This window comes from Phocoena phocoena, chromosome 18, assembly GCF_963924675.1.
Source record: "Phocoena phocoena chromosome 18, mPhoPho1.1, whole genome shotgun sequence".
NCBI classification, from domain to species: domain Eukaryota; kingdom Metazoa; phylum Chordata; class Mammalia; order Artiodactyla; family Phocoenidae; genus Phocoena; species Phocoena phocoena.
In genome coordinates, this window is record NC_089236.1 from 71,307,094 (window position 1) to 71,334,413 (window position 27,320).

General features: G+C 37.7%; 1 protein-coding gene across 3 annotated transcripts in view; it reads right to left on the reverse strand.

The window, feature by feature from the left end:
- Window positions 1–6,114: 6,114 nt before the first annotated feature.
- FGF14 (fibroblast growth factor 14) overlaps window positions 6,115–27,320 on the reverse strand; it is a 626,343-nt gene continuing 605,137 nt past the window's right edge. For all 3 annotated transcript variants that reach the window (XM_065895967.1, XM_065895965.1, XM_065895966.1), the window contains 2 exons: window positions 9,220–9,418; window positions 6,115–6,251 (listed from right to left, as the gene is read on the reverse strand). In XM_065895967.1, the coding sequence (XP_065752039.1) occupies window positions 6,115–6,251; window positions 9,220–9,418 (336 nt within the window). The remainder of the gene's footprint in view (window positions 6,252–9,219; window positions 9,419–27,320) is intronic.

Here is a 27,320-nt window from a genome sequence, read left to right on the forward strand (position 1 = left end):
CTTTTTACTCCATGGTAACTTGCCTTTTAAAAGGACAACATATAGTTAGATATATGATGGGCCTGAAATACACATTCACTTCTCTTAAAAGATTCTTATTTATAAGGATACATGACTTACTGGAAAAGTAGGGACATGCAAAGAAATCAAGAAGAGATACTATAATAAAAATTCTCAAAAGCTCAGAGGATTTTTAAAAAAACCAGAAATGGCTGAAATAGAAATTATAAATATTCACTCAATAATAAGAACAAAATGTTTATTTTCTTAATGGTGAAATTCTGCTCTGTATGAAATTCACATTGCATTATGAAAATTACAATAATTTGGACTTACCTTACATATTTACAGTTAAGTCTACTTATACACATTAGTTTAGGCAACCTTTAATTATTTAGAGCTAATAAAAACCCCACTTTTTTTCTAAATGTGATTTATATTTTGTAAAATCCTAGAATAATGTAACAAAATCATTTCCATATTGTTTAAGATGAAAATTTTTGCTTGGAAATTTTACTTGATGATGTAAATATTCTAGAGTCGTGGCTTGGACTTTTCTAAGTCAAATCACCAAAGATAAGGAAAATATGTATCTGCTGAGTTACTTAAAAATTTGATATTGAAAATTATTTAAGAGAAAATGTAACTGATGCTGATTTTTATAGTACTAATAGTGTTCTCATACTTGAAGAGATTTATAAAATTGTCGTCTCTATCCTGAGATTAAGGAATGCAACCACGTAAATTTTATCTCTATTATTAAGTATGTCAATTGATATATCAGTTTTTATAAAATGAGGGGACCATAAGGAGTCAAGAAATGATAGATTGTACTCTTTCCTCTTCTCTGTCTAAACACTTTAAGCCTCAAACAAATCTGTTATTGTTCAGTTGCAATTCTGATGCCTTACGTAATGATGCACAAACATTGGAATTCATTACCTTATCCAGCCATCATAATACAAATGACTTTCAGTTTCCCCTTTTGCAGAACCCTGCTTTCTATAAAGGACCAGATAGTAAATATTTTAGACTGTGGGTCACATACATCTCTATAGAATATTCTTGTCTGTTCAAGTTTAATACTTTAAAATGGAAAAAATAAAAATAAAAACCTCATTCTGAGCTCCTGGGCCATAAGAAACAGATTGCAAGCTGTATCTGGCTTGCAGCTGAGCAGTAGTTTGCCATCCTGCTCTACTGGTACGGCCCTTAGTTTCCTGTCTCATCACGTTACCCTAGGTGTGTCTTATTTTTCTTATCATTCTCTATATTTGTTATCCCTGCAACAAGAATGCTGCTCTTTTTATATTTTCATGTAAGAAAAATGTCCTCAGCATTTATGCTTTTTAAGAAGTTTAAATATGGAGAAATTACTTTATTATAAATTTCAGAATGTGATTTGTCCAAATTTTTTGACAAAATCTATTATAGTCACCTATATTCTGTGGTTCATTTAGCCATGAATTATTGAACCAAAGCTGAATTATAGCATAAGTCACATGGTACCTAAACTCTAATGAATATTTTTCTTTTAAAACAGAAATATTTTCTTTTTACCTCTTTCTGTCTGCTATAACACTTCTTGTGCGTGTTTTTATGTGTGGTTTTGTCTCTAGCAATGAAACGTCAATAGATCTATTAAGAAGTGATTTAATTTACATGTTTAAGTTGGAGAAAAATAAACATAGTTACATGTAAAGACAGATTCTACCCTTCTTAAATGTTATTTTGTACTTTGACTTTTGATTCCATTACTAAGATTAAAACTCCCTCTTCAAATAAAAGGCAGGGCAAGAACAAACTTGTAATAGGTGGAGGGAAAATATGCAAATTTTGTTGGCTTGTTCAGGTTGGTCGGCAGTTATGGTGGGATTAACGTTAACTGGGAAAGACGCGACAAGTTTGCAGATGGTGTTGGCACCAACCCTGCTTGCTCGGCTAACCATCACTGAGGAATTCTTCCATAAAGCACTTTTTAATAAGATTCTACTAATGTCCTAAGATCTAAGAGAATCACTATATCCTGTTGTCTTCCTGGACTCTGAGCTAATCTAGATTTCCTACCGCGCATTGGAAGGAATGGCCTCCACGACCTCAAATGCAAACACAACGTGGGAATTAGACCAAATGATAGAGAAAACCAGGTAAAAACAAAAACATAACTCAGTCTTTGTTTGCAGATTCACTATCAAACCTTTGAAACCCTACTCAGTATTTGAGAGAGTCAGCAGGCCCTGTGTGCCACTTTGTAAGCTAAGAGAGCTACACTATGAAATGTATTTCACTCCAAAGTAATACTCTTCACACCTGGAGTTTGATATGCCTGCGTTTAGCTTAAAAGCTTGCCCTGGGTATAGTCTTGTTCTGAAATAACATTGAAAGTAATTTTTAATGATTTTCAATTCCTTCTAAAATGGATTTCTTAGTCAATCTGGTCTCTCCTTCAAATGTTAATTCTCACTCTAATATTAGAGAGAAAACTTTAAATGAAGTGATACATGTCTAACTTAAAAAGAGAGAAGTTTTTTCTTGTTGTTTTTTAAAAAAGAACCAAATCTGATGTTGGTCATCCTGAAAACAGCGGACTGTTGTAGTGCTTTAGGCATTCATTAAGCAACTGGCCAGGTGTGATAAAGAACTCTTCTTACTCTCCAAGAGGTAAACAATTAGACGGACTGCAGCAGGAGTCTTGTGGGCCCATCTTGAAGCCGGCCCTTACCCCAAACACTCAGGGCAAGGGAACATTTAGAGCACGAATCTCTAAATTCTCCAAGATTTGTAATGACATGATGCTCAGTTCCATTTTACTCTTTATATAGGCTGAACCATTTGCACCTCTTCTATAATTTTTCCAAGTAAAGTTGTAGCAAAGTATTTTAGAAAGCAAACTTACAGGAAAATAAAATGATGTCACCTGAAATATCAGAACAATGAACATTCCAGAGCATTGTTGAGGGATGAGTGAAACAGCTACCATAACAAATCAGTAGACATAACCCTCTCACACCAGATATGGATGCAAAAGGAATGTGATATTGGAAAGAGTTGATAAGATCGACATATGTACATAGAGGTACAGAACACGTGGTGGTCTCTAAATACAAATGAATTCCATCAGATTTACTGTACAGAACACCAAAGGTGACAGATTGCACTTACTTAAAACAGCAAACAATTTTTGAGGGGAGAAAATGGTGGAGTCTTAGCCTGGAAAAATAGCAAGAGAGGTATCATCAAAGAGCTAAAATTTTCTTTGGCATGGTAAAGGGGGAAAGTGAGTTTACCAAACTTATTTACATGACATTTCTCTATATCTGTGGGTGATGCAATGCCATTTCATTACATAAAGTTGTTCAATGTTTTTGAATATGCCGTCATATAAATATTTTATTCAATATGTTGTATTTATGAATACAACAAATGATATTCAACACAGAAACTGTACAATGCAGACAAACTCTTTGTATGTAGATTAATACACACCAATGGTTCTTGATACACAGGTCCTACAACATGCAGTTCATCAGTGCTGTCCTCGTTCCATGCAACAGGTCAGACCAGACACAGAGGAAATGATCTAACTAAATCACAAATAACAAGGACCCCCTCTGCAATACGTCTAAACATATATTAGAAGAAAGTACTTTGACATCCATTCATAGGGATAAATGCCCTTATCGATAACTCATGTAAAAAACAAAACAGAGATACACATTTACTGAAATCTCAGTCACTTACAAAAATAAATCTTGTCATAATTTTAACCAATAAACAAGCTTACAGGGGAAAAAGAAACCAGCAAGTAGGGCTGATTACCAAAAACATGTAGGTGGGGTTGTTTGATGTGTGTGTGTGCCTGTGCGCGGTAGGGTAAGTCCATCTAATTGGAATTTCAAGTTGCCACATATTATGGAATATATGTCTTCCCTAAACAATTGGTTAATGAAATTCATCTAATGTATTTTAACTTAGCCTGTTAAAAATAATAGGCTTTAAAGTGGTATAACAAGAAATCAAGAGAGGTCAGAAGAAGCATTTTGTTGTATTTGTACTTTAGCACTATCCACAATAAATCTACTCAAACGTTATGCTAACATTTTATTTATTAAAGTGGAATTCAATACGAAAATGAAATAAGCATAAACAGTTAAATTGATAGTAAATCTTTAATCAGCTAAGCAGGCCAAACTTTTTAAATGCTGGGCAAGGGCTGTCATGGAGACTTAGGAAAGCAGTGACAAAATAATTTCCCAGTAAATACAATGCAGATGGGAGAAAATGGCGACTGGGTCATCCTTCCACATGGAAATAATAACAAGAGGCCAGTACATTGATCCCATGTATAGTTTTCTATAAATGAGGTTCAGTTTGGTCTCAGTTAACTCTTCTGAGCAGGAAACATTGAAATTTATTAAGTAGACACAGAGTTAACAAATATATTTCCAAACAGCTTAGTATCAAACATTTTGAAACTCTTTATATCCAATATTGAACATTTTGCATGGTTTCTTCACTGTGGAGTCAACTATTCATGGACTTACTTTCTTAGTCGTTGTCTTCCTAACCTCAGAATTCAGTATTAAATTCCAAAGGAAGTTAAGCAAAATCAAAGAACAGCAAAAAAAAAAAAAAAATCAGATGGACCGAAAACCTGATGTTTGAATGTGTTGGTTTGTCTTTAGTTTTTAATCTAGAATAATTCAACAGACTGCATTCTGAGATCATGGCAAGGCACCTCTAACTCAGCCATTGGGCCACAGGGGCCTGAGAAGCTGAGTCAGAGGTATGGACTGGTGAATTACAGGTATGGACTGGTGAATTACAGGTATGGACTGGTGAATTACAGGTATGGACTGGTGAATTACACAGTACCTGACTCAGCATGCTGAGCTAAAAAAAATATGTTTTTCCTAATATGTCCAGTTTAAAAACTTGTTAAACACCCAAAATATTAAAGTCTAATTTATAACTAACGTTTGCATTGCTGCTGCAGAAAAGAACACAACAGCCGCCTTGCCCATGCTCTGCTGAGTGTGAGTGGAATGCAGCCCAGACCAGGGGTGGCATTAAGTTTGGTTCATTAAAAACAGGAAGGATTCTATCTGAAATGGATTTAGGTAGCGCAATTCTTGTAGGTTGTAATTGTTGATTGTTTTTTTCCTTTTTTCCAAATAATGAGGATTCATAGATGAAAATGAACCTTAATCAGGCCTACAAGGCCTACAGAGTTCTTTGGACCCACTTTCTCAAAAACCAGTGGGTCTTGCTCGCTGGGCAAGGCAAATGTTACCATTACCAGTAAGCTTGTGATATGTATAAAACACACACACACACAAAGAAACTAAGGGGGATGTCAAACCCAGATCATAGAGCACTTCCCATGACTGCGTTTGACCCCATCTCTCAGCCCGGCCACGCGGCCTCGGGAGCACAGTATCTGCTACTGGACAGAGCATATATGTGTGTTTCATCAGTAGTGTGAGCCAGAGACAACACTCTTTATAGATGCAATGTGTCATAATAGGTTTAGAAGGCTTTCTGTTTCCCTGATCGCTCTCCAAACTAAGCCAACCACTACAAGTTACGATTGAGAGGAACACAATCCCTGCAAAAGGTCACAGACAGTGGAGCCAGCAGCCCTGTAAAAACGGGAAGAAGAGAACTCCATAATAGCACAGGTTTACAGCATCTAACTAGAAATTACTCAAGAGTATCTGTGTGCTACAAAATCGAACTTAAACACATGGAATTCGCCGAAACGGGACTCAAAAAGGAATATGGGTAGCTGTCAGCAGGCAAGGTATCGAGTGGACTTGTGAAGTAGGTCATTCACGTGAAGTGTCACAGTCACAGAAAAGATATTAAAAAGGCATTCCATATCTGGTAGGGCATTCCATGGTCCGAGTTGAGCTGGTTATCCAGGTGTCTTCTTGTTGTGAGGGCACAACACGTTGAGATTTATCCACTTGCAACCAAGAAGTTCGAGCCAGCGGGAAGTAAGCGTCTGCTTACTGCCAGCTGCTCCTGGGCCCCGGAACAGGAGGGTGTGGCCAGGATAAATCACTCAACGGTGCTCAGGGCGAGTCAGTCACAACACCTGTGAGGATCTGGCTATGTCGTCTTACTTTTGTTGACTGGTTTGCCTCCATTCATGATTGCAGACGCGCTTGTGCTTTTACTCGGCGTCACCCCGGCTTTTGGGACTGTTTCTCCGACGTCATGCAAAGATGGTTCTCGGTACATGGCAACTAGTGACGGGGAGGGCAGGAGGAAAAGGAGATGTTACCTGGTTAGCTTCACACACAGACCTCAGCCGTTGGCCCAGTCCCGTTTTCCCTGAAGTCAAGTAACCCCATCAAGAGGGAATTCCTGTTTTAAAGCAGTAAAATCCGGCCCCAAAACAGAAAATATTACTTCCTTTGCATTTTCTGGTTTGTGTATCCAAAATACGCACCTGGGGGCACGTGCATTTTTGTCTAGGAGAGAAGGTTTAAATGGGGGATGTGGCCACACACACACACATACCCACAGGGACTATGTGAGAACGGCAAGCATATAACCTAATTCTCTTTGTTCAGCGAGAAAAAGACTTTCCTTCCACTGCACGCTGTCAACACGTGGAACTCATTCTCATCTTTTCCATTCTAGGTATTTACACCCCTAGGTCATTAAATAATTTTTCTCTCAAGTGCTTCAAAGGCAACATAACCACACTACTCCCAGCTTCAAAGCCATAAAAGCAATACAGACAATTCACTTTCCTTAAGCCAGGGTCTTCCAGAGATCATTGTTTAGATTTCCTCTCCCGAAATCATGCAAAGAGACCCTTAAATAATTGAAGGCAAGTGTGGGGTGTTTTATATTTTTTATGCCTCATTTTCAGGTATAATCATGAAAATCTGTAATTGATGTCATATAAGGCAGAAGTACAGAATGGCAAGAGGGCAAGTGGGAATGACGTCTGAGGAAGCTCTGGGGAATTGATCTGGTGATATCATTAATCACAATAGTTCATGTGGCTTTTCTGCAAGTGATTCCAGGGAATCCTGGGAAAGGAGATTTCAGGGTGACTGATGCTTGGGGAAAACTGAGTTAAAATCATCTGCCATCAGAAAGAAGCGAATTAGAGCTGCCCAACCTGCTTTTTAGGGTTTTGAAAGCCTATATTTTACGAAGAGAACTTAAGCTTTGTTAGGAGGAACCACTACATGCATTCTCCATGTTCAAGGTGGTAGGATTTCACCTTTTGCAAATGCAGCGTGAGACCTTTCAGCAGCACACAGACTTGAAAGCACATGCGTATCAGACCTATAATAAAGGACTTAGCAAGTGAAAAGGATTAAGAGATTAATCCATATCCTTGACATACTTTCCAGTCCCTCACTCCCACTAGGCATTTAGTTAGGCGACAACAGCATCAGAGTGCTAATCTTGATCGTCTATGCAGTGAAGCTGTGTAAGAAATATGAAGGCTCCAGAGCACCAATAATTCATCAAGAATCTAATTTGCCCTAACAATTCCAATGATATAATTTACATCCTGTATGGGTTTTGAAAGTTTGAAATTCATTTTCCTTATCAATTACACTATGTGATAACCTGTCTTTATAATATCCCCTTGTCTTTAGAGTACTTCTGTCTGCTAGTTTTTTGAAAATTCTATTTCTCTCTTCTTCATGTATACATAAACACACAACAAACACATATACACACAACAGTTCAGTGTATTAATAAAATGCAGAGTTATATTACTACCCCGTATCTTTAGGGTCTCAGATATTTCCTGCTGGATATACTAAATAGCTGGTTTCCAGATTTTGCCTGATTTTTGTAGAGTTGCTATGGACTTAGTTTTTAAATTTTTTTCACTCGCATTTGAATATCTGACGGTCTCGAAGTTCACTTGAAGTGGTAAAGCCAAATCATGGATACGTTATTTTGGAAGAACAGAGAAACCCTCTAATTTCTTATTTTTATTCTCATTTTCCTTATGATCTGTCCTAGAATGAGAATAATTCACTCATATTTCAGACTGAAATAATTTTTCCTTTCCTAGATAGGCCCTGGTGGCTAACTGTTTGCGTTTCAATGACTCGTTGTAGAGGCAAATTTAGTTAAGAGTGATATAGTCAATATCACTGACATTATAAAGATGGTATTAACCAACAAGACTGGCTTTCCAAACCTAGGCAAACTGAAAGCTGAATTATATATCCACAGATAATTAACTTGCAATATTTCAAATTATCTTATTCCTATAAAGACAATATGGATTATAAAACCAATATGCGTTTCTCTTGATGGCTAATGCTTTCCTGTAGGAATAAGAAACAAAAAGAAAAATCGAACCGTGTAAGCTGGCTTCAAACGTTTACTTAGTTATTGCAGGTCTGATTTTCTGCAAAAGGTAAACAAAAGCATTTGAATAGAAAAACACTTTTGAAAAGCCTCAATATCAGTTTCTTTTAGTAGTTCCCAAGCAAATGTTACATAGATAAAATTCCGGTAGAATCCTTAATGAGAAATGTGCAGATGTTTCTGATTAATTAAAATTTTGTAGCCTCCTCTCCAGAAATCCAATCAAAGTAAATCTGAAGGCTTCATTGTTTACAGCTGAGTGTAAAAGAAGGTCAAGCCACATTTGAATTTACTAAACAATTATGCAGCTTGGAAGGGAGATATCTAATATCAACAAGTTCTTTAAAGGCCAACTTATTAACTCTTTATATTTCCTGTAATTATACTAATTCACAAATATGTGGTTACTTTCAGCTAGATAACAGCAAAATGGGCAAATACTCAAACATTCCATAATACTCAAAACTTAGTTTTTCTAGTATACCTACTGTCATAGTCACAGCTTTATAATGTCATTGCAGATTTTAAATTTCTTAAATTAATTAAAATTATTTAGGGGCTAGAGAGGTTGGGGTAGTGAGGATCTGAGACATGAGAAATGAGTACAGACACATTTAAATTAATGGAATATATGCGTATGTATATATATATATATACATACATAATATACACACATATATACAGTAAAGTGTACATATCTTAGATGCACAGCTTATGAAAACACCCGTGAATCGCCACTGAGATCAAGATAACATTTCCAGCGTTCCATGAGGGCTCCCTGTGGCCATGGTAGAGTCATCAGTGTGAAAGATAAATGTGTGATAAATCTGATAAGGATAAAACACCCATAACACTCACCTTCCAATGGCTTGGGTAGAAAATGAGCTGCTGCCTTGGTTTTCTTTACTCTGTTTCCTTTCATAACTTGGCCTTCCTTGTTCAATCCCAAAAACCAGGCTCTACCAGATTCCTGTTGTCTGTACAGCATGGATGAGTAGATTACATAATAGTTTTCAAAAACAGATTCTTTAAACTTGCATTCAGGGGTAAAAAGTTCCTGTTGAGAAAAAAGGAAGAAATGAAAGTTAGAGGAAGGAACGGGCGCTTCCTCATGCTTCCTCTTCCTTCTTCCGTAAACTTGCCCACGATGGCCAACGCGTCAGCCCTTGGGCAGGGATGGCCAGATGTACCTCTTCCTGCGGGTATTAATTGTCCATATACATTTATCAACATACAATGAATAGAGAAGAAGTTGCTACTTTCGGGAATATATATATACACACATATACGTGTGTGTGTGTGTGTGTGTGTGTGTGTGTGTGTGTATAGGCAAAAGTATGGATGTCCTTTAATTAGAAATTAGAATACAGGAGCAAACTCAAAAAAATTTCAGTTGAACAGAATACAATTCAACCAGAGTATAAACAGAAACAACAGGATAAAGTAGCATCCTGTATTCACAACAAACTAAACAAAATAAAATATACGTGTACGGTATAGCCTACTTTCAATATTTCCATAGGAATAATTACATGATACCCTGTTGCCAGTTGTTCACTAGGTCACTGATATTACAGGGTGATACATTTTACCTACAAAGAGACAAGCTGACACCTCAAACTAAGCCCCTGACAATCAGCTGGCATACAAACTAGCCCCTGGAGCAGAGGCCAGGTGTCATGTTAGCTGGTCACAGTGACAGGAGCTGAAAATCACGACCTAATCCATGGTTCAGAGTCCCCCTGGAACTCTTGAAGAGAATCATCAACAGCTGCCCTGAGTAAAATTTTTGGAGGGCTTCCCTGGTGGCACAGTGGTTAAGAATCCACCTGCCAATGCAGGGGACGTGGGTTTGATCCCTGGTCCGGGAAGATCCCACATGCTGCGGAGCAACAAAGCCCGTGCGCTACAACTACTGAGCCTGCGCTCTAGAGCCTGTGAGCCCACGTGCCACAACTACTGAAGCCCACGCGCCTACAGCCCGTGCTCTGCAACAAGAGAAGCCACTGCAATGAGAAGCCCGAACACCACAACAAGGAGAAGACCCCACTCGCTGCAACTAGAGAAAGCCCGAGCGCAGCAATGAAGACCCAACGCAGCCAAAAAAAAAAAGAAATTTTGGAACGAGTACAATGAGTTAACATGACTCTCAAAGCCATTATCTACACTGACTGATGAATAACACAAAGCTTGCTACCTTAGGATTATCATTAATAACACAAATATTCATAGATGAGCTTTACAGACTTCTAAAATTTAACCTACAAAGGCATTTCAGATAGACCTCTGTGAAAAATAATTTTAAAATTCAGCCTTCCTAGTTACAGACCACGGAAGTCACTTAACTAGTTTTTGTGGCTATTTTAAACAGGCTCAACACTGCGCTCTTCCATATTTATGAAATACAGATGCAAAACAGAGCTTTATTGTCATTATCTTTTTAAAAATATCAGGTAGTTAATTTTTTTTTACCTTAATAGATTTTTATGACTACAGAAAATAGTAACTTTTGTTTTTCTTTTAAAAAAGTTATTTTCTATACACATTCTGAAAAACATATCCTTTAGGGTCTAAAAATTTTAAACCTTTAAGAGTTAAAGTTATGTTAGCCATAATAAGGAATGTGACATTATTGTCTGTAGAAATGTTCTTTCAGTATTTCCCATGAGAGTGTTAATTGCAGGATGCAATTTCTTGAGAGTGCCCCATAACTTTAATTCACTGAAAGTTAAATTGTTTTCCAAGGGGAACAGGTTTTGTTAATGGCAGGTGCTTTTTATGACAAAGATGATAGTTCCAGTTATTAATTTGATGAGATTAAAACAGCCAGAAGACAGGTTTAGCCCCCTCCCAAAGGAATTTATGTAGACTTTCATTTCTTCGAGATGATGCTACCTCAGGTTTGAATTAGATACCATCCAAATAAATATTCCGGTATTCCGCAAAGTTTTATTTCTCCAAATATCCTATTAGTTCTCTAATAAATGATAGTCTCGGTGAGTCAGTCTCCAGGCCCTGCTTCAGAGGAAAGACTGATAAAAGGGTCTGTGTTCATACATTTGTAGTGAGGAAAATAAAATGGAATGCTCTAAGACTAATAAATATGATATTGGTTGAACGTGTACCTTCTAGGACAAACAGATTAGACTTTGGCACGTCCTTTGTCTTTTTATTGAGACAAGCCAAGGCAGCTAAGCATATTATTTATTAATACTAGTTAAAACCGGTCTTAGAATCAACTGGGAGTGGGTATGGTAAAGGCTGACCCAGTAAGTCACTCAGTGGGGAGAGGAGCTGGCACCTGCTGACTAAGATATCAGGTCTCTGCCCAGAGCCTTACCTTATTAAGAGGACCATTGAAAACTGACCTTAATCTCGAGACAGGAAGGCCTCCAGCTTTGGAAATGCAGGTCCATAGGGTGATCAACCCTTCCTTATATTGAATTGATCCCCACTGCCATAATGTATGAAACATGGAGGATGCTGCTTGCCTTACCATCAGCAATTAGAAGTGTATTGTCTCTACTCTAAATTGACTAAGTTGAATATGAATGAGAATGAAGACCCTTGACGTGGAAGAAGTCATTAGGTATGTCTCTGTCACTAAGTCATTTTAATCAAATGTTTGCATCTTAAGACTCCAAGCAAGTCAATAACACATCCCCTTTCTACAAGCTGTGCCAATAACTTCAGAGGGAGGTGATTCTGTCTTCCACAGTGAGAGCCACTGCCTTCAGGTGATTGTGATGGTGGAGACTGGCTGGTACTTTTTCACCCTTCTTTATTCTTGGTTAAATAATTAATGTGCATACACATACTTACACGCATACACACTACATTCAAAGTTACTATTGTCTAATGCTTTCTGCTAGACTTCTCTAGACATTTCAAGAATACAATCTGCTCATGAAATATTGGAGTTCAAAATAATCCCATCATTCTCATGAGAACTGGTAGGACTAATGGAAGTTGAGATTGGTTACTACTTATTTGCTGTCGTAAGGGACAAATAGACTTTCAATCTGCAAATGGGAGACAGGGTGACTATGAATGTCATCTGTGGAAACAGACCTCCTGGGGTCAACCCTGACCCCACTCCTTCCTGGCTGTGAGTCCTTGGGAAAATTACTTAATCCCTGGGCTTCAGTTTCCTCATCTCTAAAATGGGAACAAAAATCATAGGGTAATACGGTGGTTGGGAGAATTGAGTGAATCAATACACGTTACATATTTAGAAGAGGACCTGGCATATAGTAAGCACTCGATATTTATTCTAAAAAGGTTTTCCATTATTTATAGTCAAAAATAACCCTGTATCAGTTATTTCAATTCTATCAACAATTCTGCAAACCAAAATTTAGTTAAATGATTAGTCTGTGAGAACAATTTTGTATGAACTGTTGGGCTCAGCCTCAGATGTACCAAAATGAACATATACAGAATGAACAGGATTCTTCCTGGAAGAATTTTATTAAAATTTTTGTGCTTAAAAATGCTATACAATGCAATATTTGCTGTGGTAAACTTACCTTCCTAGAGGGACTATACGTGGGGTAAATGGTACTGTGAAGGACAAGATGTGGGCAATGCCATGGTACATTTGGAAAACTATCATTAGTCCATTACTGGGACTCTGAGAGGACCAAAGTGCAGAATGATGTGCTAGGTTACAGAAATGTAATAAAGGGTCTTGGGCACTCTGATAAACAGGTTAGACTTCTTATTATAAGCAAGGGGTAGATATGCAGAGTTCTCAAATAAGCAAGGGAATGATAATATAGTCTGGTTAGTGTTTTATACGCTGTTGTCTTTGTGGAGGATGGTTTGAGAACTTAGTAACACATTATGTACTAATGTGCTGAAGCCCAATCTCCTGCAAAATGGACTTGAAAACTGTTTGTAGGACATGTGCAGTTGTGTATTCATGGTAGTAATTAATTTAATAATCAAGGGCGCACAAAATAAGGAGAGAAATACCACCAGAATTATGACACATTATTAAATTGAGTTCTGAACTTCCTGGTAGCTGAGACAAAAAGAGAAAGGCTTTATGTAATACAGATTATTAAAGAGAGAAAATCTTTTCGTTTTCTTGGTACTAACTTCTACAAGGTATTTCCTTGCAAGGAAAACGTGACTTTGACCAAATAAAGAAAACATAACACACATAACCCAAGCAAAAATGCTCTTGATAGTAACTGTACAATTAATAGAGTCATAGTTTTGTGTTTGAATCCTACAATATGCTTTAGAGGGATAGATGGAGTGAATAGTCCCATAGGTAGGATTGGAAAAAATTGTAATTGATGGGCTTCCCTGGTGGCGCAGTGGTTGAGAGTCCACCTGCCGATGCAGGGGACACGGGTTCGTGCCCCGGTCCGGGAAGATCCCACATGCCGCGGAGTGGCTGGGCCCGTGAGCCATGGCCGCTGAGCCTGCGCGTCCGGAGCCTGTGCTCCGCAACGGGAGAGGACACAACAGTGAGAGGCCCGCGTACCGCAAAAAAAAAAAAAAAAAAAGTGTAATTGATGAGATCCCCAGAGATCAGCTTTGTGGCTGGAGCCACAAACTCAAATGCCTGTACTGATCAGGCAGATACGAGAGTGAAGCAGGCTGGCGTCATCAGAGCACCTAGCCTCTATGATCAGGCCCCCCAAGATGCCTGCTTTCCTGCTCTCAGGACATTCCCCGCTGGACCAGGGCCTGCTTCACCTACACCCTACGTACCTGATTGACCTTCCTACATACTTGCCCCTGTCCCAGCTAGTGACTGTTCTAATCTTTAGATCATAACATCTACGCCCTGATAGTTTATCAAAGGGGCGGGGAGGGGCATGCCCCTCTGCTAGTTTCCCTGGTAACAGATGAGCCAACCGAATGTCACTTCTCCCTATAACTGGTAACCTCCCCCTCCCCCCAGGGGGCAAAGACTGCTGCCCTTCCTGCCTGCCATCTGCCAAACACCGTGGGGTGTCGCTCCCGGATCTTGCTTCAGAGGTGTTAAGATTCCCCCTGTCCATTAAACCACTGATTTCTCTATCACTGACTCCGGGCTCTTTCCTAGGTCTAGAAGCTGAGCAAGTACAGGGCTTGCAGGCCTGCAGGCTGCAGCCCAACACAGCACCATGTGAGGATAAATGCCCCTTACTCAGGCTCAGAGCTGAGGGGATGGACAGAATGGCAGAAAGGATGACAGTTCTCATGGGAAAATAAAAACCTTAGATCTGCAAAGTTTCTTCCTGGTTTTTCAAAGGAAGTAAAAAATCCAGATTTCTGGATAAAAATCTCCCTTGTATGGTGGCGGCTATTTCTCTGTTCTTGTTTTTCAGTGTAGCACGGACCAATGGTCTGAGGTGGACCCCTGAGCACCCAGTGTGAGACCTCCAATGTAGAGTGGCAAGAAAAGTACTAAAGAAAGAAGGAACCCCAGGTGGCTTATCAACGCAGCCCTAACCTAACTGATGGTATTTATCTATTTGAGTCATACCACGACTGTGCCAGTGAAACATTCTAAAACTGGCAGTGATAATATGAGAAGACTTATTTAAATTTAAGCTCAAATATAAACTCTTTGAAACTGCCAAAATGAAATAGATAAGGAGTTTGATGTCTCTTTTTCTCTTCTTGCCCAGCCTATACTTAGAGCCACCAACACCATCACAACAGAAATCAACAGCAGTTGAGTTCCAGCAGAAGCTTAAATATTAGTTTGTAACTTTGCCAAACTAAATCATCAAATAACAGAATAGAAAAACACAATTAAACAAAAATTTCATATCTCCTTTTATGTTGTGGTGGTTTTGAAATGAAAGGACCATCTGTGGTGTACTTATTACCTAACAGTAGCAGCAGAATTCCTCTTCTGAGGGAAATGTCTTTGTTTAAGAAAATGCTGTGATGGGCCATTTGCATGCACCAAGCAGGGCTTCTCAGTTTAGGATGAGAGGAGGGGTGGAGAGAATAGAGGACCCATGTTCCATAATTTGTAACCAATAAGCCATAAACCCAGATAATTCGGCATAATCATAACCTAATAGCTAACAGTGACCTTGAGAATCTAACCCAGTGGTCGGCAAACTACAATCCATGGCCAAATTCATGCTACAAAGTGCAGAGGAGAGTTGTTGAGATTGTATGACCTGCAAAAACTGTGGTATTGACTGTATGGTCCTTTGCTAAAAAATTTTGCCAACTCTGATCTAAGGTTGTTAATCTAGTTTCAAATATTCCCAAATTAAGCTTGGATTGCACTTAGGTTCATGTATACAAATGCATACAATTTGAATCAGCGTTTTCATCAGCGTTTCCTCCCTGGAAAAGCCTTTACGGTGTGTTATGAGCCTGGGCTTCCTGTAAAAAGTAGTTAGCTACGTAGTAGTCCACAAATTCCATTTAGTTGCTACATCTCTTTTGTTTTTATCTACAACTATATGAAAATTATGTTTGGTTAATATCTACAGGTTTGCCTAGTACCAGCACCACCACCGTTTCGAAGGGAAAACATAAAAAGAAGCATTCCAGACAAATTTATATTCTAACTATGAGTCTGCCACAACTGGGACCCAGTGCAGCCAAAGCAAACAAACAAACAAATAAATATTTAAAAAAATTAATTATATCCTTTAATGATACTGTTCTGACACTACCCAGTTTTTTAAAAAAGAAATACAGAACACTCTTAAGATTACATATAAGGGGAAGAATATTCTGACCTTCTGGAAGATTTTATAGTCATGAATTTTGAAACAAATAATAATTTGTAGTTAACGCTCAAACGTAGAAAATTTAGTTGACTAATGCATTTTATTTATCTGAAATTCTACATAATCAAATATGTACAGTATCAGGCTGTGACTAATGCCCACAGGGAGAAAAAAAGTATAATTTTTTACATGTTTAAGAGGCAGCTTTTATTTGATATAGGACCCGGTGATTTTGAGTATATTCCCACCAACAAAACAGTCTCCACAAGTCCCTATATTTATAGGACCAGAAGCTGTTACTTAGTTTCTGGGGAAACAAAATTGTAAATGAAGGCTTTGTTTTGCCAGTAAAGACCTTATTTGACATTTAGAGATGTGTGATATATATATCTTTAGACATATTATTTCATTTACTAAATATTATATTTTGATTTATTATGTTATATTTAATATGTATTTTCTTTTTATGACATTATGCTTTTAAACAATTGTGGCAAGAACAACTTTTATTTGTTATAATGACTCATATTAAGTAATTTAATTATTTTATTTATTTAATGTAAATATATATATTTTTATATATATTATACATACATATATAATCTTAAATATATCATTGCTACTTAAAACATGGTATTCAGGGATCAGTAGCAGCTTCTTCACCTGGGAAGTTGTTAGAAATGCAGATTTCCAGTCCCCATGGCTGACCTATAGAATCAAAATTTGCATTTTAACAAGACCCCAGGCGATTCGTATGCATATGAGAGCTTGGGAAGCATTGGTATATGTTCCTGTTACCATACAGAACAAATTAATATCAATATATGATCACAAAATTTTAGTAAATATCAAATAAATTGGCATTATTCATAAGCTTTCTACCATCTTAAGATTAGTATAAAATTTATTAAAGCATGGAAATGGAAGCAAAAATATAAAGTACTTGCAGTATATCTTTAAATAAGAAGCTTTAAGATTATAATTAAAACATGTGCCAACTAGTTCTATAATGTTAAATCTCTTTTCTCTAGAATATAGACATGTGTAATTCCTAAAATAATAATGCTTGTAACATGAACAGATGGTATCAGTGCTATAAATATTAGCCAAAAAAATCACAAAATAAATATGCTTAAGAAAGTATTAATACAACCACATACTATTCTTACAATTTGTCCGTGCTTAACAGTGATGCCTCAAAATAATAATAATGATGATAATGGTAGTAATAATGCTAATAACTACAGCTAACAGTCAAACTGTGCATAACGTCTATACCAAGCACTGTTCTACACATTTACCTAATCAACTAATTCTTCCGCACGATAATCCTGTGAGATTGGTACTATTATTATCCCCATTTTAGAAATGAAGAAACTGAGCCCAGAGGGTTTAACTAACTTGCCCAAGTACATTTATTTTCATCAAGATGAATAATTTAACTATTCCTACTCACTTATCATTCAATTGAAGAGATGCACTTTTTTAGATATGTGATCAATTGCAAAAAATGGCCTGAATTCTTCACCCTCCCTGGATCAAAGCTCTCTTGCATGTAATGTGACTTGTCTTCCCACTATGAGCTAAGGTGAAGGAGGCAGAGGCTTGACAAGCACTTGTACAAGTGGGTTTGTCTTCTCAGCCTCATCCACTGCCCTGAGAGCACCCCTGGGCTAGCCTGCCGGAGAAGAGACACACGTGGAACACAGCCAAGTTGCCCAACCTAAACTAGTCTATTTCCAGACAGGTGATCAAGTCCTACCAACATCTACAGAGCCACCTAGCCGATCTCCATATGACTCCAGATGCACAAGCATTAATACACTTAACTGCTATAGGCCGCTTCAGCACTCATTGTTTGCTACATGGTGTCATGAAGGAATTGATAACTGATACAGATAATTAATTCAACTGAATTATTATTCAGTTAAAACTGTACCTTATACAGCTGCTCTTTATCTACATGTAACTACATATGAAAACAAACACAGATGGAAAACAGTAATGAATGACATATGCTGTCATCTTGGCAAAAGTGTCACATGTCTTAGGATATAATTGTTAAGGGGGAAAAAGTATATTATTAAAAGAGTTTAAAAAAACAAGAAACAAGAATACATAGGAGTACTCAAAATGAATCTCTTCTCCTCTTTACCCAAGCTGTACCTTCCTTTCCCCCCTGCCCCATTGATCAATTAAAGAAACGCTGAACAAAACAGAAACTGAGTTGGCTACCCTCTGTTGCCAACCATCCCTCTAACTCACTGCAGTCTTACATTTCCCAGGGAAAGGTTGGAATGGGACGAGGATGTCATGGTGGGGCGTCTCGTGATTAAAAACTGAGCTCTTAGATCAAATGTGTTCTGGTGTTTTGTCATACATCAGCGCCTCAACAGAAGACTTCTCCAACATGTGTAGGGTCAATTGTATATAACTTTGCCTAAAAGAGAAACATAAAACTGATAGTGCTTTATGCGAAAGGAATCAGACTGGATGTATGTGATGAAACCCAGGAGAAGTGCTGCCATGACTTTTTAATAATTTTCTGAACAATCAGAGTGAATAATGTCATGAAAATAGCAGTTGCATACTGTAATATGCAAAGAGCTTCTTGGTCTAAGAAATAGTCAGAGGCTTCATCAGAGATTAGTAATGTCTCGAAGTCAGAGCGTTGGCATTATTTCATCCTTTAAGGATTTTTCAGATTTAGTTAGTGACGTGTAGTTTTGTTACAGCACACATATTACATAAAGCCAAATTTATATATATATATATATATATATATATATATATATATATATATATATACACACACTAACCATGATAATACCAGTAAGCATTTGAACATCTTAGAAATGAGGTTACTTACCTCATTCAAAAGGTAAATAATAAAGTCTACTACACAGTCCACATCATAGTAATACCTAAAGCATGATCCACAAACTGGTACCTATCTACAAATTATTTATTTCTGGTCTGCAATGAAACAAGTACAAAACTGAGCAAAAAACACTTATAGACTTCTATAGCAATTTGACAAAATATTTTTACTAACTGTTGAATATAAAAATAAAAACTCTGGACTTATTTTGTACTTAAAATATTTTCCAGTAACTTAATGTGATTATATTTTCTGAAAGTATATCTCTGCAAAAGATTGGAAAATTTGAAAAAATACTATCCTTCACCACAAACAGTCTAGGGAACATCGCTCTATTATATATAGGGTTGGATGTGACTATAAATCTAATTAAAGGAGAACTAAAGTGAGAATTAGGAGCAATTATTATTTTTTATTAATGTAAGCCAGTCACAATGCTAAATGCCTTACACAAATTACCTCATCTTATTCCTTTTAACAAAGCATGATGCTAAAGTTAAGTATCTTGGTGAGAATTTATACAGCTAGTAAGTGGTAGCGCAGGAATGGATCCTAGGCTGTCGGAGGTTTTGACCTCGGCTCGACCTCACTGGTTATACCTGGTCAGCCCAGTATACATAGTTCTAAAAGGGAATCAAAGACAGGAAATGTGGCTTGACAACAGGCAGGGCAACCGCAAGGGAAGTAAAATAATTCCAGAACAAAACTTCTCCAATGAATGACCCTCAAGGAAGGAGTAGAAAAGATGATTAAATCCACTGGATAAATTACTTAAAATTATCAGCCATATTAGTCTTTATTTTCCATTTCATTCCATTTCCCTAATGTATCTTGAGTGTTGAGTTTGGATTAGGACTTGATCTGGTGTGACCTTCTACCTGGTCTAGGTCCCTCAGACATTTCATATACCAGAAATAGAAGGAAGAAATCAAGGGAGATAGCATTTAAGAAATGAGTGCATAATTAAGGGATTCTAAAGCTTTGGGGGAAAAAACCCAAAAAAACCTGTGTTCTTAGCCATCAGGGTACTAATGGTGGTGGTGATGGTGGGAGTGGGGAATGGTGATGCAACAAAGATTTCCTGAGTGGAACAAATGCTGCAGAGAATATTCAGCTCTTTTATATTTAACCAGACCAAGATATTATCACATACAGTAGCAAACATTTTCAATTCATATTGCACTAGAATTTTTTGTTAGCCAAAACAAGAGCAGAATTTGCTGTGCAAAAACATTAAGTTTGTTAGTTTTTATAGTTAGATCAATTCAGTATTTTACCGTGTCCTACCCAAACTGAGTCTGGTTGCTTTATCTTCCTTTATCAACGTTTTCTTTCACCTCCTTGTAAGTTTTGGCCCGTGTTATCTTGAGAAACTGAATATAAAAATGCCAAATATTTAACTGTGACTTTCACTTTGCCAAATTCTATGAGTGAACATGGGCTTGTTTTCATCAGTTTTTTTCTTCCGCCTAACTCTTTGAACTATGTTTTAAAACTATTTTTATAGCTCTGCATGCTTCTCTCCTTAGGCCTATTTCTACATGCATCTACAAGCTTTTTCTACTTTCTTTTCTTTAAGCTCCACTTTAAGTTAGAACTTTCCATAAAAGTTTTTTTTGTGTGTGTTTGCATTGTGGATTTTTCCTAATAAAAACGTACCCAGTCAAAACCACTTATTTGTATAAACAAAAACAAAACCAAATAGATAATCAAAACTATCCATTTATCCAACCTATAAAATGCAAGCTTCCATAGAAAAATGAAGGAAGTACAAGTAGGTTCTACAATATTCCTAAAATGCCATATTCATTGAATAATATTAATTTGTATTGAGCTTTACGACTTTCAAAGGCCATTCACACAGATTTTGTTTGATTTAATAATGTTGTTAAAAATGCTTCAAGAAGAAGAACAGCATTATCCCATGTCATAGATGATGATTTACATCTCTGAGAGCATAGGTCCTCATAAGGAATGGATTAAGACGTTTTTATTTCTATCCATGTGATATTTTATGTACATATTGCTGCTACTGAGCAAATAATTATTAATAATAACAATGTTGAAAATATGAACCAAATGTAAGAGGTTTAATTTTTCCCCCCAGAATATCAAATAAATCATCTTACTGGGATAAAAGAGGTCAGTATCTGATAAAGAAACACTAACAAAAAGAAAGAAAAGAAAAGGAATCATCATCAACACTGAACGTGTGGAATACAGAGGAAGCCCACGTGGTGCTGAAATGATAACCTGAGGATTGCTTTCCTTTGATTTTGCTTTATTAGCTAGAAACACATTGGCCATGACTTCCCAGATTCTGGTTGCAAGCTGTTCGATAATTCCAAAGGTTAACACAAAAGGACAGACATGGAACACTGAAGAGAAAGGTCAGGAAAGTAAGAAAAGAGGCAATAGCAACACTTCCTGGGAAGAAGAGTGACTGGGGAGAGGAAAACGTCAACCTATTGGCTAAATGACTCTACCCAGGTGAAGCTGTCACCATGAAGCTCAATTCTGCCATGGATTTAATTGTCTAATTGCCACTGGATTATTTTCATGTTGTATTATGAAATTTTACAGGCATTAATGAATTAACTGGTTTTACTTTCAGGTTGCTGGTTGAGAATGTGACACTGTGAAATGGAAAGAATTTATTAATTATAAATAATACTAATACTAAACAAGTACTAAACATTCTGTCCCAGATATTACATAATAAATTTGAATACTACGAACACATGGAAACATGTTTCCATTATTCTGTACCTAATAACATCTAAAATTCATGCGTTTATTTATGCATTGTTTATTGGTTAAATAAATGCATGAATTTTAGACATTATATACTTGCCAGTGACTGTCCTTGATCTGGAGATATAAACAATGAGCAAAAATGATATAGGGTTTCCCTGGTGGCGCAGTGGTTGAGAGTCCGCCTGCCGATGCAGGGGACACGAGTTCGTGCCCCGGTCCGGGAAGATCCCACATGCCGCGGAGCGGCTGGGCCCGTGAGTCATGGCCGCGGAGCCTGTGCGTCTGGAGCCTGTGCTCCGCAACGGGAGAGGCCACGGCAGTGAGAGGCCCGCGTACCACAAGAAAAAAAAAAAAAAAGGATATAGTTGGTACTCTTGGGGCATAAAGTCGAGGGGAGGAGACAATTATTTACACTACTGATCATATCACTACAAAATAAGACAAGTTCCTACAAGAAAAGGAATGATTTCCATGAGAACACGTAACAAACATGTCTGACCTAGCCTGAGTTGGTGCAGAATTCAAATCGGAGCTGAGATCTAAAACATCAGCATGAGTTCACTAGGCCTAGAGAGGGGTGAAGAGTATTCCTGCAGAGGGCAACATCATGTGCAAAGGCCCTGGGGCAGAGGCAGAGACAGAGCATTTGGAGGACAAAAAGAAGACCAAAACTGGAATGCAGAGTGTGAAGGAGACAGCAGTAGGAGTTGAGATCTGTGTGCTAATAACCACGTGCCAAACTAGATAGTCACGTTAAGAGTTTAGGTTTTTCCGTAGAAACACTGGGCGAACGTTAAAAGTTTTTATGCAGAGCATGTCACAATCGGGTAGGCATTTGGAAAGACCACTCTGGCTAAAGTGTGAAGAATGGAAAAGAGAGCCAGTTTGGATGCAAGAATGCTGGTCTGTCTACTGCAATACCAGGCAAGACTTTGGCAGTGGAGTGGAGTGGAGTGGAGAGAAGAGCGCAGACTGAGGAAATATTTAGGAGGTCAAGTAGTCAGTACCCTGTGATTGTACCTGGCAGCTAAGGGAGAAGGAGTGTCGAGCAAAGTGTGTAGGCTTTTTGCTTGTGGAGCTGGAGGTGTGTGTTTATTGCTGTTTTTGAAAGGTCAAACACTGCAGTTCTGTATTCTTGGGCAAAATAAAGCTTACGTGTATAACATAAGTGTACATAGTACTTTATGTCCTTTTATAGAACATTATTTCAAATATTTAGAGGGTAATTTTCCACAATGTTTTATTTAAATTGTTTCCCTTAAGTAGCGTGTGTGTGTGTGTGTGTGTGTGTGTGTTTAAGAGTTTCAATTTCCTTTTAGTAGAGGGGATCAATATTACGTTAGCAATCACGATACGGAGCTTCCCATGCTGTGCTGAAGACATAAGAGGCAGAGTCTAGAAGAGGGAATAGCTATTCCTGCCTTGGGGAAGGGGGCAAGCTTTTGAAACATGATGTTATTTAGCTATAGGTTTTGGGTTTTTTTTTTAACATCTTTATTGGAGTATAACTGCTTTTGAAAGGTGAATTGGATTTTGTGAAGGTGAAGAAGAAAGAGAAAAAGCATCCCACTTGGAAGGTAAAGAACTGCCTTCTAGAAATTATAAAGAAGCCCCTTGAGGTAGGAGTCTTAGACCAGCGTGGCTGGAAGCTAAGGTCCGTGTGGTGACGTGAAGCTGGGATACACGCTGGCCATGCCGTGGGGTTGTGACTTTCTGATCAGCAAAGATGAGCCCCAGAGATTTTCAAGAAAATGGATGAGGTGCTGAGATTGTGTTTTAAAAGATAACCGGGGACTTCCCTGGCCGCCACTGGTTAAGACTTCACCTTCCAAGGCAGGGGGTGCGGGTTGGATCCCTGGTCGGAGAGCTAAGATCCCACATGCCTCGCGGCCAAAAAGACCAAAACGTGAAACAGAAGCAATATTGTAACACATTCCATAAAGACGCTGACAATGGTCCACATCAAAAAAATAAAAATAAATAAAATAAAAAGAGAACCTATCGTATGATGTAGCAATCACGTTCCTTGCTATCTACCCAAATGAGGTGAAATCTGCATCCTCAGAGAGCCCTGCATAGACTTGATTTGTAATTTCCAACTATTCGGAGCAACCAAGGTGGCTTTCAACAGATGAATGTATAGACAAACTGTGGAAAATCCATACAGTGGAATATTATTCAGTGATAAAAAGAAATTGTCAAGCCATGGGTTATCTTAAATGCATATTACTAAGCAGAAGAAGCCAATCTGAAAAGGCTGTGTAGTGTCTGATTCCAACTCTGTGACATTCCTGAAAAGGCAGAATTACGGAGTGAGTAAAAAGATCAGTGGCTTGCAGGGGCTGTAGGGGGAGGAGTGGACAGGTGCAACACAGAGGACTTTGAAGGCAGTGAGCTCATCTGTATGATTCTGTAGTGGTGCATGTCCTTGTATATGTCCTGCATTTGCCAATATCCATAGGCGGCACAGCACAGAGTAAATACTAATGTAAACTATGGTCGGTTAGTAACAGTATACCAATACCAGTTCATCAGTTGTAATATCTGTACCACACTAATGCTAGATGTTAAGAAAAAGGGAAACTTTTGCAGGGGGGAAGGGGTTTATGGGAACTCTCTTTACTTTCTGCTCAAGTTTTCTATCAACGTAAAATTGCTAAAAAAGAATAAAGTCTATTCATTTACAAAATTAAAAAGAAAGATAACTAACTCAGGGTAGAGGAGGATTTTAGTCCAGGGGCAGAGATTTGCAGCATCTGCATAGGTTCTCCCATTAATGTCTTAATAAATTCCACGGTACGAATAATTTGCAGTTATGCATTAAGGAAGATATATGTATAAACAATGCTCAAGAATAATACGTGCATGCCCAGGATGGGGAAGCAAAAATGGAATCTCTAGATCAGTGATGAGCAAACTACAGTCCCCAGGCCAAAGCAGGCCTGCCAAATACAGTTTTATTGTCACACAGCCAAGCTCATTAATTTACATATTGCCTGTGGCTACTTTTGAGTTACAACAGCAGTTGATTGTATAGCAATTGAGACCGTGTGACCCACAAGCCTAAAACATTCATCTGGCCCTTTACAGACTAAGTTTGCCAGCCCTTGCGATAGACTCTCACTGGGACTGGCTGAATATGTATAGCTTTCATAGGATTCCCTCATTTCAGAAGAAATCATATTGAGATACAAAAACCTTCTCAGAAAAAGAAAAAAGAAAGAAAGAAAGAGAAGAAACAATTCCATCTATGGACAGATCCCTCTGAGAATATCTGAGATTTGGAGATATGATTCTGGAGAAGGTTTTCCACTTTGATCTATATAGATAATGTAGTATTCATGTCGATCCACTATTACTATTACTATTTTGCTTATCACATCAATATACTTCAAATTCTATCAGCAAAGTTACAGAGGCACATTTCTAATGAAATCTGTGATTAAAGTATCGACAATTAAAGAGAAAAGTAGAAATCTGAAGCGTTTGCTTTTGCCTAACCACAAACAACATTTTTTTTTTTTTTTGCGGTACGCGGGCCTCTCACTGCTGTGGCCTCTCCCGTTGCGGAGCACAGGCTCCGGACGCGCAGGCTCAGCGGCCATGGCTCACGGGCCCAGCCGCTCCGCGGCATGTGGGATCTTCCCGGACCGGGGCACGAAGCCGTGTCCCCTGCATCGGCAGGCGGACTCTCAACCACTGCGCCACCAGGGAAGCCCCACAAACAACATTTGAAAAATAGATTTATAGCATGTTTATCTTCTCAATGTTCTCATGCACTGCTAATCAGAGAAGTAAACATAAGATAGTTAGAATCTGATGTAAATAAAATTTTAAAATGTTTAATATAAACTTTAATCAGTTATATAAGGTACAGAAGGAGAGCAGTAAAAAAGCCAAACAAGCCTTATTATAATGAGTGATGATAAAATCAGCACTTATAAGAATAACTAAAAATACTTGGTGAAGTCAGTCTCTGTATCATTTCAGAATGTGTGCAGCTACAAGGAGCAAAGAACAGACTATCTAAATTGCAGTGGCTTAAATATTAGAATTTGAACTTCTCTCTCATGTGAAAAGTCTGTTAAGGGTTTGTGCTTCCAGTTTTGGATCAGTGCCTCTGATTTCACCAAGAAAATACACACATATATATATTTTTTCTCTCTCTCTCCTTTCTGCTATGTTGAATGTACGTGTTGGCAATTTTCTCTCACAAAATATTGCTATAGATCCAACCATCACATTTTCATAGAACAGAATCCCAATTAACATGGAAGAGGGTTGGGGGATAAAAGCGCTGTCTCTATTTTTTGAGGAAGGAAATATTTTCTCAGAAGCTCCTTAACAGAGCTTATTATTTATTTCATTGGTCAGAACAAGGGCATATACCCACACCTAGAATAACTGCTGGTTAAGTAAAATGGGGCTGCTATGATGGGTCTAAAATTTTAGCCTTAAATCAAGCATTATTAATTTCCTGGATTAGAGCATATGGCCCACTCAAATAAAAGGGGGATTTTGTTATCAAGGAAGAAGAAATTACTTTGGAATTGATTAAAACTAAACTTTTTCTTTCTCTTGCAATATTTTAAATATATGAAGAATACATATTTAATGGCATGATTTCACTATGTCTAACCCAATTTTAAACATGATGTGCAAATGCAACTCAGTAATACCTTATATTGTGTATGTGCAAATATACACACACATACACCATACATATCTGCACATATATATGGTATTATACATATGTCTATAATTTAACCTGTGATAAAAAGGGGCCTTAATTCCATTTTATTTCTCCCTTCTCAGCTTAAAATATTAAAGAATTTTATTTCTAAATATTGCTTTTGTTCCCTTCAATTTTGTGGTTTGCAAATTTTTATTATTGTTGAAAAGTTAATTAAAAAAATTCTTACTAGTGGTTTAAAGGATGCTGATTCCTAAGATATTCGGTGCAATCTGACAACATGAATCACTCTTTCTGGATACTATACTTAGTTCTACTCACATAAAAGATACAAACAGGAAGAATTCTATTATAAAGTTAAAAATCAGAACAACTCATACACTGCCACAGAACTTTTAACAAGTGTTGTTCACTGAAAGAAATGAAACATATTTTCATGGTTGAAAGTTATGGCCATGAACTTACTATTTGCTACTGATTGAATATTTTGCTCCCCCTGCCCCAAATTCCTATGTTGAAATCTGATCCTCAATGCGACCATATTTGGAGGTGGGGCCTTTAGGAAGTAATTAAATCATGAGGGTGGAGCCTTCATGAATGAGATTAATGAACTTACAGGGAGAGGACAGAGACCTAGCTCACTCTCTTTCTGCCAATTGAGGAGAAGGCAACAGTCTGCATCCCAGAGTAGGGCTTTCACCAGAACCCTAACCTGCTGGCACCCTGACCTTGGACTTCCAGCCTCCAGAACTCTGAGAAATAAATTTCTGTTGTTTATAAGCCACCCAGTCTATGGTACTTTGTTATAGTAGCCAGAACTAAGACACTACACTATTTGAGAAATCTCTCTACACAGGTGAATCCTGGTGGCAGATGTTACTTCAAATAATATCTAAATCAGTAGAAGTTGGTTATGTGGCATTTG